Genomic DNA, 14,459 nt, shown 5'->3' with positions numbered 1-14,459 from the left:
AGGAGTGATCAACTTTCCTATTCAGCCATAATGTAGTTGCCTTCATTTGATTTCTTTGCAGTATTAAAAATTGACTTTTCCAGAACTTAGGATGAACATGGCAGATTACATGTACACAGACCAGTCTTTTTCAGAATGTATCAAATGAAGTGTGTTGCACTGTATATTAATATGAAGTTTAAAACTAAAAATAGATACCTTTCTGTAGCAAAATAAGTTTTTAGACTCCTAAGCTTCTGACCTGTTCACAGTGCCTTCATGAGAGGAATGACATCTGGACTGGAGTCACATGATCAACTAAATGTTGGTCACATAATAAAATTCTTCTATACAATGGCGGGAGATCCAATTGGAATCATGGGTCAACACTGACTCCATCTCCGTGAGTACTCTAATGTTATCCCAAGATAATTTTTTGCGATGTTCACCAACTGTTGTCAGGGTTTCTATTTTGGTGTATAGTGTTCTTTAACTCTTGTTTCAAGGCTTCTATTGGTCTCTGAATGCAGATGTCTTTTCCACAGTCATCACAGTGGAGCTTATAGATGATTGAGTACTTCTTACTCAAAGCAGTGTCGTCTTTGGGATGTACTAAGACTGAGTGAATGGTGTTATAGGGTTTCTTGATAGCATTAGGTCCATGCTTTTGGAAGATTTTTTTGTAGTCTTTTGGAGAGTCCACCATTATGTGGTAAAAGGAGAGTTAACACGTCTTTCTTCTTTATTCTTCAGCTGTTTTTCCCTTCTCTGTTCATTTTCAGGAAACACAAATATCCAGTCTTCATAACCATTGGCCCCTAAAGCTTTCTTAATATTATTGACCTCCATCACAAGGTCTTCCTCATTACTAACAGTGCTGTACACCTGATGCAACAGAGTTCTCACCACTGATCTCTGATGTTCAAGATGGTGGTTGGAGTTGAAGATCAGATACTGGTCTGTCTGGGTAGGTTTATGGTACATTGTAACTTTTGTTCCCCCATTATTTAAAATATGAACAAAAAAAAGTATCCCAAAAAATCAACTTCTCATCCTCTTCCTCTTTATAATTGAACTGGATATTTTCATCAATGGAATTGAGACGCTTTGTAAATTCTTTGATATTCATGCATCATGGTGAAAGTGTCATTGTCATACTTAAACCACACATGAGGAGGATGGCCTGCAGTTAAAAAAGCATTGTGTTCAAAATCTTCCATTTACAAATTTGACACAATAGGAGACACTGGTGAACCCATTGCTACCTCGAACTTAAGTTCATAAAATTCTTCCTGATTGATAAAATAAGTAGTATTCAAGATCAATTTCAAGATAGCAATTATATGTTCTAGCACCAAAGTTGTGCATTTGTTCCACTCTGTATCGTATGAGAGTCTATTTTGGATGACTAACAAGACCTAATTGTTAGCAGGTATGCTGGTAAACAAGGGGCTCAGCATCAAAGGATTTTTAAAAAATCCAGGAATAACTTTCAAATCTTTACCTTTCTGGACAAAATCTGCACTGTTTTGTCAGGTGATCAACATTTAGTTTATTATGGGACTCCAGTCCAGACATTATTCCTCTGATGAAGGACTTGTGAAAAAGGTCAAAAGTTTAGGAGTCCAAAATCCCCAGAAAGGTGTCTATTTTTAGTTTCTTAAACTGCAAGTGACTATAGCAGTATAACCATATTCATTCCACAATATGAATTATGTTTAAAACATTTGAGCACTGAAAAAATTGGGTAATTTTAGCTACATTCTGAGATGCAGACATGAAAATTCAAAGAGAAACAGATGTGGATATCATTCACAATGCTGTTGGAATGACATTTTTTTTTCCTCTTTGGGAAAACAAAAACATTGGAAAGCTATTGTGCTTTATTTATCATTTAATCTTAAGGCAGGTTTGGTAAACGTTTACAGGGCTAACATGAAATGATGTCATTTACAGGTGTAAACACAATAGCAGTAGTAACATATGAGGTGTAATATTACAGAGTGTGTAATATTAACAACATATAAGGCATTATGTAATATTACACAAGGTATATAACATTAGTAGCATTTACACAAGTTTTATAATATTAGCAGCATATAGGGTATATGCAGTGTTACACAAGATATATAATATTAGCATATCATGCATATATAATAATAATAGCATAACAGGCATATGTAATGTTATGTATGATATATAATATTAGCATACCATGCATATATAATAATAGCATATCTGGCATATATAATGTTACACAAGATATATAATATTAGCATATCATACATGTATAATAATAACATATCAGGCATATGTTACACAAGGTTTATAATATTAGCATAATTCATGCATGCATAATAATAATAACATATCAGGCATATATAACGATACACAAGATATATAATATTAGCGTATCATACATGTATGATAATAACATCAGGCATACATAATGATACACAAGATATATAATATTAGCATATCATGCATCTATAATAATAACATCAGGCATATATAATGATACACAAGATATATAATATTAGCATATCATACATGTATAATAATAACATCAGGCATATATAATGATACACAAGACATATAATATTAGCATATCATGCATCTATAATAATAACATCAGGCATATATAATGATACACAAGATATATAATATTAGCATATCATGCATGTATAATAATAATAGTATATCGGGCATATGTAATGTTTCACAAGGTTTATAATATTAGCATATCGGGCTTGTGTAATATGATACAAGGTATATTATAATTAACTGCATTACGGCATCACACATTTTTACAACAAAAAATAAAGGAGGATTATGAAATGGACTGGATATATATCAAATTGTCATGCACACATTTTTGACAGGCTGCTGTTATTAACAGAAAATCTTGTTTCAACATGTTCAAATAATTTGAATGGCGGTAATGTGCAGTTTTTTTCTCTAAAGTTAGATAACCCATGTTACACAATTAATACCAGAAGAGAAGTAAACTATTATAGTACTCACATATCCTCCCATTTGTTTGTACCCCACTGTCAGTTTTAAATGAAAAAGCATCAAGGATATTAAAAATGCACAAAATGTAGTAATTTCATTCACTGATTTATGATTTCTAACCTGATTATCTCCAAGGGGTCCCTAACACTGTCAAATTATTGGCTTTTCAATGCAAACAGAGGCTTCTGATGTAAACAGGCAAACAGACTGCTCACTGTCCATTTCTTGTTTCTAGAATAGTCTATTTAAATAAAGAATAAGTTGTCTGCATCCAGTATTTGCAATGTCTAGTTTTAATATTTCTAAAACAAATTGAACAAATAAATAGGAGGAACTCTTGTTTACATGTGTTGAGTTATTGAGAAGATGGTGAACTACATCACATCTGTTGCTTGAAAACATGGACTTGCCCAAGCAAATATGGCATCTGTATTGCTAAAGAAACTCCATTTTGATTCCAAATACCACCAGGTTGACAATGTTTGGGACTCCCTGGTGGTAGTCAGGTTAGAACTTATAAGTCAATGGATGAAGTGAGTAAGTTTTGTGCATTTTTTTTTATATTCTTGATGCTTTCTGTTGTTTAAATTAGTAAGGGTTACAAACAAATGAGATGGTGTGAGAATACTATCATATGTTTCAGTGGACCTTGTTTCCCAAAATAAATAAAATGAGCTAGGATAAATGTTTTATGATTCACATATTATTATTAAATCAATCCATATATGCATTTTCTTTGAAAATAAATATAATTACATGTGAGCATATAAAATTTAGCAAAAAATATAGGACTGTCAGATAGATCTATGAAAATAGTATACTTAACAGTTACGTTTAAATCCTTCTGGATAGAGTATATGTTTGGCCGATCATACACATTACAAACTGAATAGCTATTTGTGTAGGGTATGTTAACTGGCTCAGAGTCAGACACTGCTTTGGATTTTTCTCATGCCCCACCATTAGTTTGAGTTAATTAAACACAGACTCAGAAATTCATTGTTAGATGCTTTGTCCATTTCTTTTACAACAGAGTGAGACATGTTTGAAAATTCTGACAGGAACAATTATCATATTATTAGATATTGCCCATCCTAGGATAGAAGTAATCAATTTTCATGATAAAAATAAAAGTTTTTTTTTAAAATTGGGAGGAGCAAGTTTTAAACTAACTTTGAACATAAAAATACAAAAGAAGTGCGATCACTTTAGCATGGGGTGAAATCCCTGTTAAAGTGTCTTGATCATACCTCTATCATAAAAGTATTCATGCAGATTTAATTTTCAGACAAAGATTGAAAAGTTGTGACATATTGCAGAACACAATTGTGAATATTGGTATTATAGATTTCCACCTTTAAAAAAATAGCTGTTCTATCTCAGATTCTAAAGGCCTTAAGTGGCAAACTAAGTGGAATCAATTCCTAATGCATTCCTTATTTTGAAACTTGCATGTTAATTTGGATTTGTACATTACAGGAGGGTCAGGACAAGCAGTTCCTCTTGGCAAGGATGAATGATTTCATCGGTAATGGGGAGAACAGGACAACAACAATATCCACATTGTCAGGATCAGGATGAATCTTTTCTGACAAGCATCACCTTTAATAAACAACATTTTTTTCCATTTAGTTCTATGACCTTTTATTCAGATTTTATGATAATTGTCATATTGCTTAAAAATAATTCAAATTTTTTAACCAGTCTGCATGGCAACATTGAGATAAATGTAGTGATGTTATGACTTCACTGTTTCTTTTGTTCATCCTAACAAATCACCTGGAAGAGTCTATAATTGAACAAGACTGTTTAGGGCACTGTTCAATGAAGTTAGCTAAGCATAGTAGTAATCACATTGTTTATAAGTCCATCAGTAAATTGTTTCTAGCAGCATAGTTTTACCAAGGATAATAGGATTTCTACTAAGCTTCATATGCAGCATTGTAATGCAAAAAAGCCCACAACAATGAATTTGATAGGAAGTTTTGTGTTATCACTTGGGAGTATGTTAACTTGGTCATGTAGATGCATTTACTCAAATTAAATATTAATTGTTATTTTTAAATTTAATACTAATATAGTTTAAACAGAGTCAATTAAATTCCTGATTGTTGAATGCTGAGCACCTTCATTGTCATCAGAAAACTTCTACATCAAAAATTATTGATCACTGTGGACTTTTACAATGGTAGCCAGGTACTGAACTTGCAGGATCAAGAAAAGAGGATGTGTGGGTTTATCATAATAAATAAGAGACTCAGGGTAGTTCGACATTTTTTACCCCCAGAAATGTAGCTTTCATTGTTACATGACAGTGAGTGACATTCAATCTGGATTGTACTGGACCACACCTTTAGGTTGACTTTGCCAAAAAATGTCCATGTATTGTAATATTAACAATTTTTTCATATGTATCTCTCAAAGCATTTATATAATGACCATGCAAAGAATATTGATGTCTGAGGATAGAAATAAAGTGATTAATTGGTACAGTGTATGTAAAATTCTAGAAAATTGCATCAATTACAGGAATAGTATTTAATGCCTACATTACATATATGACTAGTATTTTAGTGGAGTTGTGGGCCCTGATTCATAGGTAGCATAAATAGTGGTCAATAATGAAGAGTCCTGTACATATCTTTAAGTAAGGACATGAGGGTGCTGGAATGCTTACCCAAAATAGCATTTGGGTTTTACAGGATTGTTGAACTTAGTAAGGGCCACTGCTCTTTTAGGTAATGGGCAGGAACCCTACTGTAACCACATTTGTTGATACACACATGCTATTTTTATTTTGGTGGCACTTCTAACACTTCATTGGGTGTCCCATGAGCTAAGTGTGTTTCAAAAGGACCGTTACATGCGATAGAACCAGGACATCAAACCAGTAGATTTACACATTTTGATCAGGAGATTAGCTTCTGAACCAGTATATTTTTTGATTGACATAAATTTTATGTTTTAAGGAGATTGAAAAGAAAACAATTGGATTTGTTTTACATAGTATGTATTTTCTTCATTCTATAGTAAAAGGAGCAAGTCTTAATTATGCATCAGATTCTGATGGAAAATTTTACAATAATTATTAATTAATGATATCCAGTTTATTGTCAATTAAATGAAAAAAGATTTGTCAGTCTCATAATTCACTGCAAAGAATTTTTTTATAAAATCCACAAGCATGTTTTTAGTTGCCTTCAAAAGTTCACTGACTGGTGACTGCTAATGATGTTCAATGTGATTATTGAGTTTCCCACTTAACTGGCTCTCAGTAGTTTTCTGGTCAAGATTTGCCCTTGAATCACGTTTTAGTTTGCAAAGAATGGTGTATGTACTCTTTGTATCTGCAATAGATTGTGTGTCACTAAGCTCTCAGAGATGATCAAAATTAAGTTTTCCTGTGGAATAATTTTTAAGTCTACTGACTGGCTCTCTGATACTTCTGCAAGCTAAGTTCACCAATAGAAGAGACAGATGTTCCAGAGTTAAACATCTGTGTATTGCTGAGTTACATATTTTTTCTCCAGTGTGTTTTTAGCATTAGGAAAAAGTACGTGCTTTAGCATTATAACATGAACACAAACAATATATGAGCTGCCCTTAAGCATTCCTCTAAAAACAACTTGAACAATCAAGTAAAAATTAAACAGTACAAGAACTTAAAATGCGAACTTTAGTTTTTCTGCTAAAATCATTCTTTGGTTGGTCTCTTTTTTTATTTCACCTCCACCAAAGGTTGGCTAATTTTCATTTAAAGTCTTCAAAGCCATCATGGACCAACTTGGATCCCTTTATTATTTTTAAAACCTCATAAAACATTCAGCATTGGCATTAAATCCAGATTACAACAGTAAGGTAATCAATTAACAGCTTGTTGTGTACAAATATTAGCCTTCTTAAGGCGATTACTCCATAACACATCATTGCACTGGTATTCCAATTCCCAGTTGACTTAAAGGTTCTGCTGGTTTATGTAATGTAGAGATAGAATGTGTATAACTTCCATTGTTTTTCCTTTTTAAATTTAAAAATCATTTGGTTTTGAAAACAATAGATTTTATCTAAAAAAGTGCACTAGTTGGCCTTTAAAATGGTACTCTTATCCTAGAATTGCATGAATGAAAGACACACCAAGGCAGCTGACCTGAGGTGGCCAGAGGGGATATCAAACATGAGACCCTTGAATTTAGAGTACAGAGCTCTACCAATTAGCTGCCATGGCTCCCTGAGTTTCGCTGCATTACTTTAACAGGGACTATTAGATTTTAGTTAAATTTTATGTACAGTTTTACACTGACACAATCATACATGCTTTGGATTGTCAGTACTCTGTGTCATTATGTTATGGAGTTAGGTATCCAATATGTTTGTCCTTTCACACAGTGATTTGCACAACTTAAAGACAGTGGCCACACTAAAAATGATGAGGATGCAGCTTTTCTTCAGTCTCTGTTTGGCTTTTGTCAAGAAAATATCTTGATCTGATCAGCTGTTAAACAATCGAACACTGAATAACATGTGAAGGGTAAACAACTGATTGACAACCTGTCAGTATTAGATATTTGTTGAGGACTATTTAGTATACCATGAGAATGACAAATAGGTGTTTTCATTTTGCATCTTGTTTGATATGGTGAGGTAACTAAGTTCCACCTACTTGATGAATCATAATTCATATATATGCTATCGAAATACATGTGGCAGAACTGGGACATCAAATCAGTAAATTTCAAAATTTTCATCAATAGATTGACTTCTAAACCATTTGATGTTTTATCAACATAAATAATATGTTTTTAATGGAACTAAAATAAATAAGTGCATTTTTTGCCATAATGTGTATTGTCAATCATGGTACTGAAACTTCAGACTCCTACACATATTTTGAACTTACTGTCCCAGAGAGACAGCCTTTAAAGCAGTATCTTTGTCCTACCACTGGTAGAATCGTATGTATGTATCGACCCTCCACTACAACTAACCAGTTTTGAATTTTTACCATTATCTTTACCAGAGATTTTAGATTTCAGCCATATTAGAAGTGAGATCTTATATTTAAAGGATCTTTGTTGATTTGTTTTCTCAATTCTTTGTCATATGTTGGAGATGTAGACCCTTAATTGCTTTGGTCCACCTTTTCACATGCAGGTTTGTGTCTGCACCAGTTATTTTTATTAGAGCCCTATGAATCAGACTTCATTAAATGGTGCCCTTTGCCAGTGTTTTATGAATTTAAAAATTTTATTTAGAAAATATAATTTGAGTATTAACAGAAAATGTGGAACAATCCTATTTTAGAAAAGATATTGAAGAATTTTTGTTTTCTTTTTTCTATGATGTAAATAAATAACTTATTGGAGCATGTTTTTATAAAATGTTATGTTTGTTATGTCCATTTTAAATTTGGCATTTTATTACTTGGGGTTTGGGGGTACGAATTTGTGTATTGTTTTAGCTTTTCTTATTTATTTTCTTCTATCACGTGCTAAGAGTTATCATGTGCCTTTTGACTTGTGTGTGCAGTTATATACTTTGTATGTAAATATGCAAATAATAGAGGGCCACAAGAAACATGCATTTCATTGTCACCTGCTTTAAACAAATTCATTAGTATTATTCTACTGAAAATGTTTTCAATTAACTATTTTTTTCAAAGCCAAGAGAACATATTCTGAAATTTTTCAAGCATTTATTTTAGAACAATGTTTTCTTTTTCATTGTTTTCCATTCTATTAATTTGGTATATTTTGTGTATTTTATTTTATTTCAAGATTACTTATCAGATTTAGCTCATTGAAATTTATTGATCAAAACAGAGTGGAATTTAACATCTAGCTTATTTAAAAATATTCAAACTGAGAAACAGAAGGAGGATCTACTAGATCAGTCTACATAGAATGGAGAACTTCAGAAGGCTTTGAATTTATATTGAAAATTCCGATTGTTTTAAATATGTGTTAATTCATTGCAAACAACAATGAAGTGCTAATTATGCCATATATACTTGTGAGTCGGTACCTACAACAAACAGCATAGACCCTGATGTGCCATTATATAATGTGCTGGCAAATCTAGGTCAATATTGTTTGATCCAGTGATTGTGGTACATCATGTAAGTGCAGATTTGGGTTTATGCATTTTGTCTCAACTTATAAGAAAGCATATACAGTAGTTCACTTGGACACCTGAATCAATTGTACATCACTAAATTTGTGCTGATTATTAGCTGGATTGCTGGACACTGGTATAATGTTAACTGTAAAGACTTGCTGTGACCCTCACTTAAATTTTTTTTAATTGTACACATTTTTGGGCAAAACTTTTCATTGCAATACATGTATTGACATTGTTTAAGATGGAAAAAAATGCATTAGTGGCTGGGTTATGAATCTACAGCCCCTTGTGCTTCAGATGAAACACCTACTTAGATATTAATGTATATATTACATTGTCACTAATAGATTTGCTTCTGGCAATGAAGTATGGGGTACTGATTTTGTCAGCTTGAAAAATACCAACCTATTCAATCACTGGACATAGATTTACTGTAACCAGACTTTAATCAAAAAAGATAATCTATCCTTGACCAAAACAAATATTGCATAAATACAGGTGCATGTGAAGAACTAGGTCCTTTTCTCACATAATGTTTATATTTCCATGCTAAAAATCAAAGGCTTTCTACGATGGACACCACAAGATTGGTATAAAGAAATTTCAAGGAGGGCTTCTCTATCAGCCAGATTCAGTCAATGACTGTATCTCTTCATCTTGTCTAAAATCTGTCAATATATGGAGAGTTCTTATCTCAGTCTTTAGGGTGTAATACAGTCATTTTTAAAGATTAAATGATGGGGTGTTTTTACCAAGGAAAGCCAGCTTTTAAATCCTGCAACTTAGGAATTTTGATAAATTACATCTGTTTGGATATTTTAAACATGACCTAAGTATTGCCTCCAGCCTATCCACAATTAAAAATCAAAACCATAAATATGCTCCAGACTGCCTTTTTATAAGTACACTCTTTTATCTTGGAATCTGGTAAAAAACTATGCATTGAAGAAAGACCCTGTCTTTTTTACCCCAGTAAGGATGGGGCTGAATTCAGCTTTCTATTAACATGCAAAGTTTATTCAGATGTGAGGGACATTCATTGGTGAAATCATTCCCCACATACCATCCTTTAGTTTGCTTCAGTTTCTTTGTTCACCCAGCAATAATCAGATTGAAAACTGACATATTTATAGACTCACTGTTGGAACTTAAAAAATTCAGACTTTGTCCTTCAGGGTGTACCTGATTATAAGTTCTACAAAATATTAATAAATGATACACTATCAAAATGTCTTTACTTTATATAGTCAGGGGACTTCAAGCCTCTAAAATATAAATCTACAATGCAAATTGGTGATCCTTTTCTGTGCTGTATTCTATGTTATGTACACTGGTTTGTAACAGATGTTCTGTACCATAAACTTCTCATTTGGGGTTAGAACTGGATCATTTTTTTTATATACCCATCATAAGTCGAACATAATGTTATATTTTCTGTACATCCATCCATACATTGATTAACATTTGTTTCTCCAGCCTATAACTTTGTGATGCTTGTAGAGAATTAACTTTGCCCAAGTATATATATATATATATATATATATATATATATATATATATATATATATATATATATATATATATATATATATATAGACACACACACGATGACTATCAGTGTGTCATGTGCCATAGATATATCCTCATCATCAAGATCAGGGACACAGCAAACGAAAAGGTAATTCTGAGACTAGTATCCATGTCGGGTATAATTTTTGTAGCACTGAAGGTGTTTTAATAAATCTTGACAAATGTATATTATGTGTTGACTGTCTGTTGTATGACATAGCTATGCCTAGGTCAAGATCAAAGCAAGGAAACATGTAATTCTGTGATTTGTATGCTTGTTTGAAGTATAACTTTTGAATCAGTGAAGATATTTCCATGAAACATTAGATTGTTATGTATCATATATACACCCATACCATAGCCACACATACACCAGCCTCAAGGTCAAGGACATAGCATGAGAAAATGTAATTTTGCAACTTGTATCCTTGTATTGAACATAAATTTTGAACCAGTGTAGATATTTCAATGAAACATTAGCCAATTATATATAATGTACAAGTGGTGTGTTGCAATACCATAGCTGCATCCCTTGGCTTAAGGTCATGGTCACAGCAAAGGAAATTGTAACTCTTAACTGGCTTTCTTATCTGTAGTACAGCTTTGAAATATTGAAGGAAACAAGGTTTATATCAGACTGACATTGTGTCATATACCATAGCCTTGCCCTCTACCTGAAGGTGAGGGTCATGGCAAGGGAAAATATAAATGTGTGACATCTGTCCATGTATGAGCATAACTTTTACACTAATGGAGATATTTTGATAAAATTTGAGCCTTTTATATATCTTAATTTGACATTCTTTTGCATCTTCACGGTCATATCCCTGCCTCATGGTCAATGTCATAAGGGATAATGGAAGCCAGTTATCTGTTTACTTATCCAAGCTGTCAGCGTTTAATCCTTATTGATATTCTGATGAAATTTCACCCATGTCCATACCTTATCACACAATAGGTATCTCCATAACTCAAAGGTCAAGGTCATTATTATGGAAAGGACTTATTTGCAATTGAAGATACTCCTTTTTTGTTGTATGGTTTCAGGAACAATATCTGGATCAAATGTTTTGTGTGATTTTGGGCCAGTGTAACTTGGACAAGCGATACAGAGACCCACCTTTACCTCTTACTGAAGCCAAATGCTGGAAACTACACTCATGTTCAGACACACACACACACACACACACACACACACACACACACACACACACACACACACACAGAGTATATATAATTATGAGATGAGCTTGAGTTTAGTAATAACATGTTACAAGCTGCATGATGTGAATGTGATAAATTTTATGTCAAGTGAATACTAATTTGAGATTCTGTTTATCATGTAATATTATGGACTTGAATGTAGTCTTGCCACATGTTATGTCTCAGTATGGCAGATGATTGTTATGGTATGAAGTTGTGGTGCAAATGAAAGTCAAAGGTTTTTATTGGAATGATGTCATTGAGATCATTAAAAATAAGTTCTGTTAATCTCATAAACATATTATTATCATGGCATTTTTAGTGGAAGTATTTTTGATCTGTGTATATATTGCACAGTCATTTTAGCCAGTGTTATATATATACCTTATGATTATTCTCGAACACTGTTGTAGTTAATTTAATTTCAAACGATTAAGTTACTTAACCTGTATTTGTTTGTATTGATCATTTAAAATGGTTTTATGTTGTATGCCCATCTTAAGTTGGGCTTTTTATAGTATGGCATTGTCCATCCATTCATCCATATGTCTGTCTATGAACATCTGCTTTTCCAGCCCATACTTTGTAATGTTTAACAAGATTTTCATGAGTTTTGCCCAAGTTAAAATCACAATTTGACAGTGTGACATGAACTATGGCTAGGTTCACTGCCTCAAAGTTCAAGGTTGTCACAAGGAAATATATAATTCTTTGACTTGTATCTTTGTCAAGAATATAGGTTTTGAACCAGTCAGTATATTTTAATAAAGCTTTTGCCAGTGTATCATGTAAATAGTGTTACAAATCATAACCATGCGTGGCATCTCAAGGTCAAGGTCACAGTGAGGGAAAATGTAATTTATAACTTGTATCCTTCTCTGTACTATGACTTTTGAACAGGATATTTAAGTGAAATTTTGACGTATTATATATCATGTATAGCTGGTGTGTTTATACCATAGCCACACATCCTGCCTCTAAATTGAGGCCATAGCAATGGAAAATATAAATCATTTACCACTATTCATACATGTGTACTGTAGAACTTTTAAGCCATTAAAAATACTTTATCTGAACTTCATCCTAATATATATCTTGACTTGACATTGTCTTACGTTTTTCAGTCATACCCCAGACTGGGGTCAAGGTTACATTGAGGGATTATGTAAACCAGTGGGCTGTTTCCGTATCAAGGCTGTCACTTTTGTAACCACTGCAGATATCTGATGAAGCTTTACCAAAATCCACGCTATTCAAGACATTAATCTAGTCCCTGCCTAAAACATAGGATAATTAGTGGAGTTAAGGTCACAAGCACAGGTACCATTGAGGTTTGTGGATGGCTTGCATCTGTGGGAAGGAAAACCTCCATTCGATTTTGGACTTGAAAACTTAAAGGACAAAGTCACTGTGACTGAAATAAGAAAATGGTTTCCACATAATAGCACCAAGTTTTTCATCTTCTGCAGATACCAGACTTCATGAATACATTGAACTTAAAAAAGGAATAAACTTCTCTGGTGGGGAAGTTTTAAAAAAATAGTTTCCAGACACTAACTTGTTCTTAATCAGTTTTGGTTGACAAATTTTATGGATGGCTTGCACTAATGAGAGGGAGAAACACAATTGATATTGGAGTCAAAAGGTCAAGGTCACTGAGATAGAATAAAAAGGATTCTGCAAAATGTCATTAGCTCTATATCACATACCTCATCCACATGTTGTGGCTGGCTTGCACTTAGGGTTAGGGAGTAGCCTATCAAATTTGGCATAAAAAGTCAAAGTAGCTGGCTGTAAGAAGAAAATAATTCCCACAAAAATTTCAGTTAACTTTGTAGAGGACAGTTAAACATGAGGTTGTTGTATAATGTTCCATTTATGGTACTTATTATATTTATATTAGTAGTTTATAACTGTGATTGAAAATTCCCTGTTATGAAATTTTCTGTTTCCTTGTAAGATGTTCAATGATGAGTTTGTTTGAAATTGATTAAAAGTTGTGTTTCTTTCATATTGTCATATGCTTCCAATTATTTTCATGATCTTTTTATAGTCTCTTCAGATTGCTTTTGTAAAAAATGCTCTTTGATCAGTAAGGTTTATTACTTGCAATTTTAAATGCACACACTCCTCAGTTTTAGGGTGTGTCTGTAACAGGCAAAAAGAAAACAAAAGTTCTTGGAACACTTTCTTACAGAGGAAAACAAGTGACTTAGAAAAATGGACACTTGGTACTTTCACACATCCATCATTCCATCCATCATAATACATAAATAACAACTTCACACACACACACACACACACACACACACACACTATTTATCTGATGAAAAAGGGGAACCATGGCAACTTGTTTTGTGGAGAATGTAATTCATAATCCAAGGTTAGTAGGTTTATTACCCACCCAAACCAGCTCAGGTCTGCTGCCTCTGTGTCCTTGAGAAAGCACTTTGTTTTTATGTCCTTGGCATTAATGCGTTGTTAAAATCCAGTTTACCAATCAACCATTATGAGATGATAAATATATGCTGGATGATTAGCTCACACCCCCATTTTTACAAAATGATATTACATTT

General features: G+C 32.9%; 1 protein-coding gene across 1 annotated transcript in view; it reads left to right on the top strand.

Moving 5' to 3' along the window:
* The window catches only part of LOC149803116 (transmembrane channel-like protein 7), an 89,371-nt gene extending 75,477 nt beyond the window's left edge, over positions 1–13,894 (top strand). Inside the window, exon 16 of the mRNA XM_089952721.1 lies at positions 4,474–13,894. Coding sequence (XP_089808847.1) covers positions 4,474–4,575 — 102 coding nt within the window. The 3' untranslated portion in view covers positions 4,576–13,894. The remainder of the gene's footprint in view (positions 1–4,473) is intronic.
* The last annotated feature ends 565 nt before the right edge of the window (positions 13,895–14,459 follow it).

Source organism: Sinohyriopsis cumingii, chromosome 3, assembly GCF_028554795.1.
Source record: "Sinohyriopsis cumingii isolate HCF-2022 chromosome 3, ASM2855479v2, whole genome shotgun sequence".
Lineage (NCBI taxonomy): Eukaryota > Metazoa > Mollusca > Bivalvia > Unionida > Unionidae > Sinohyriopsis > Sinohyriopsis cumingii.
Note: the sequence above shows the minus strand (reverse complement) of the source record. Positions and strands in the feature narration are given on the sequence as shown.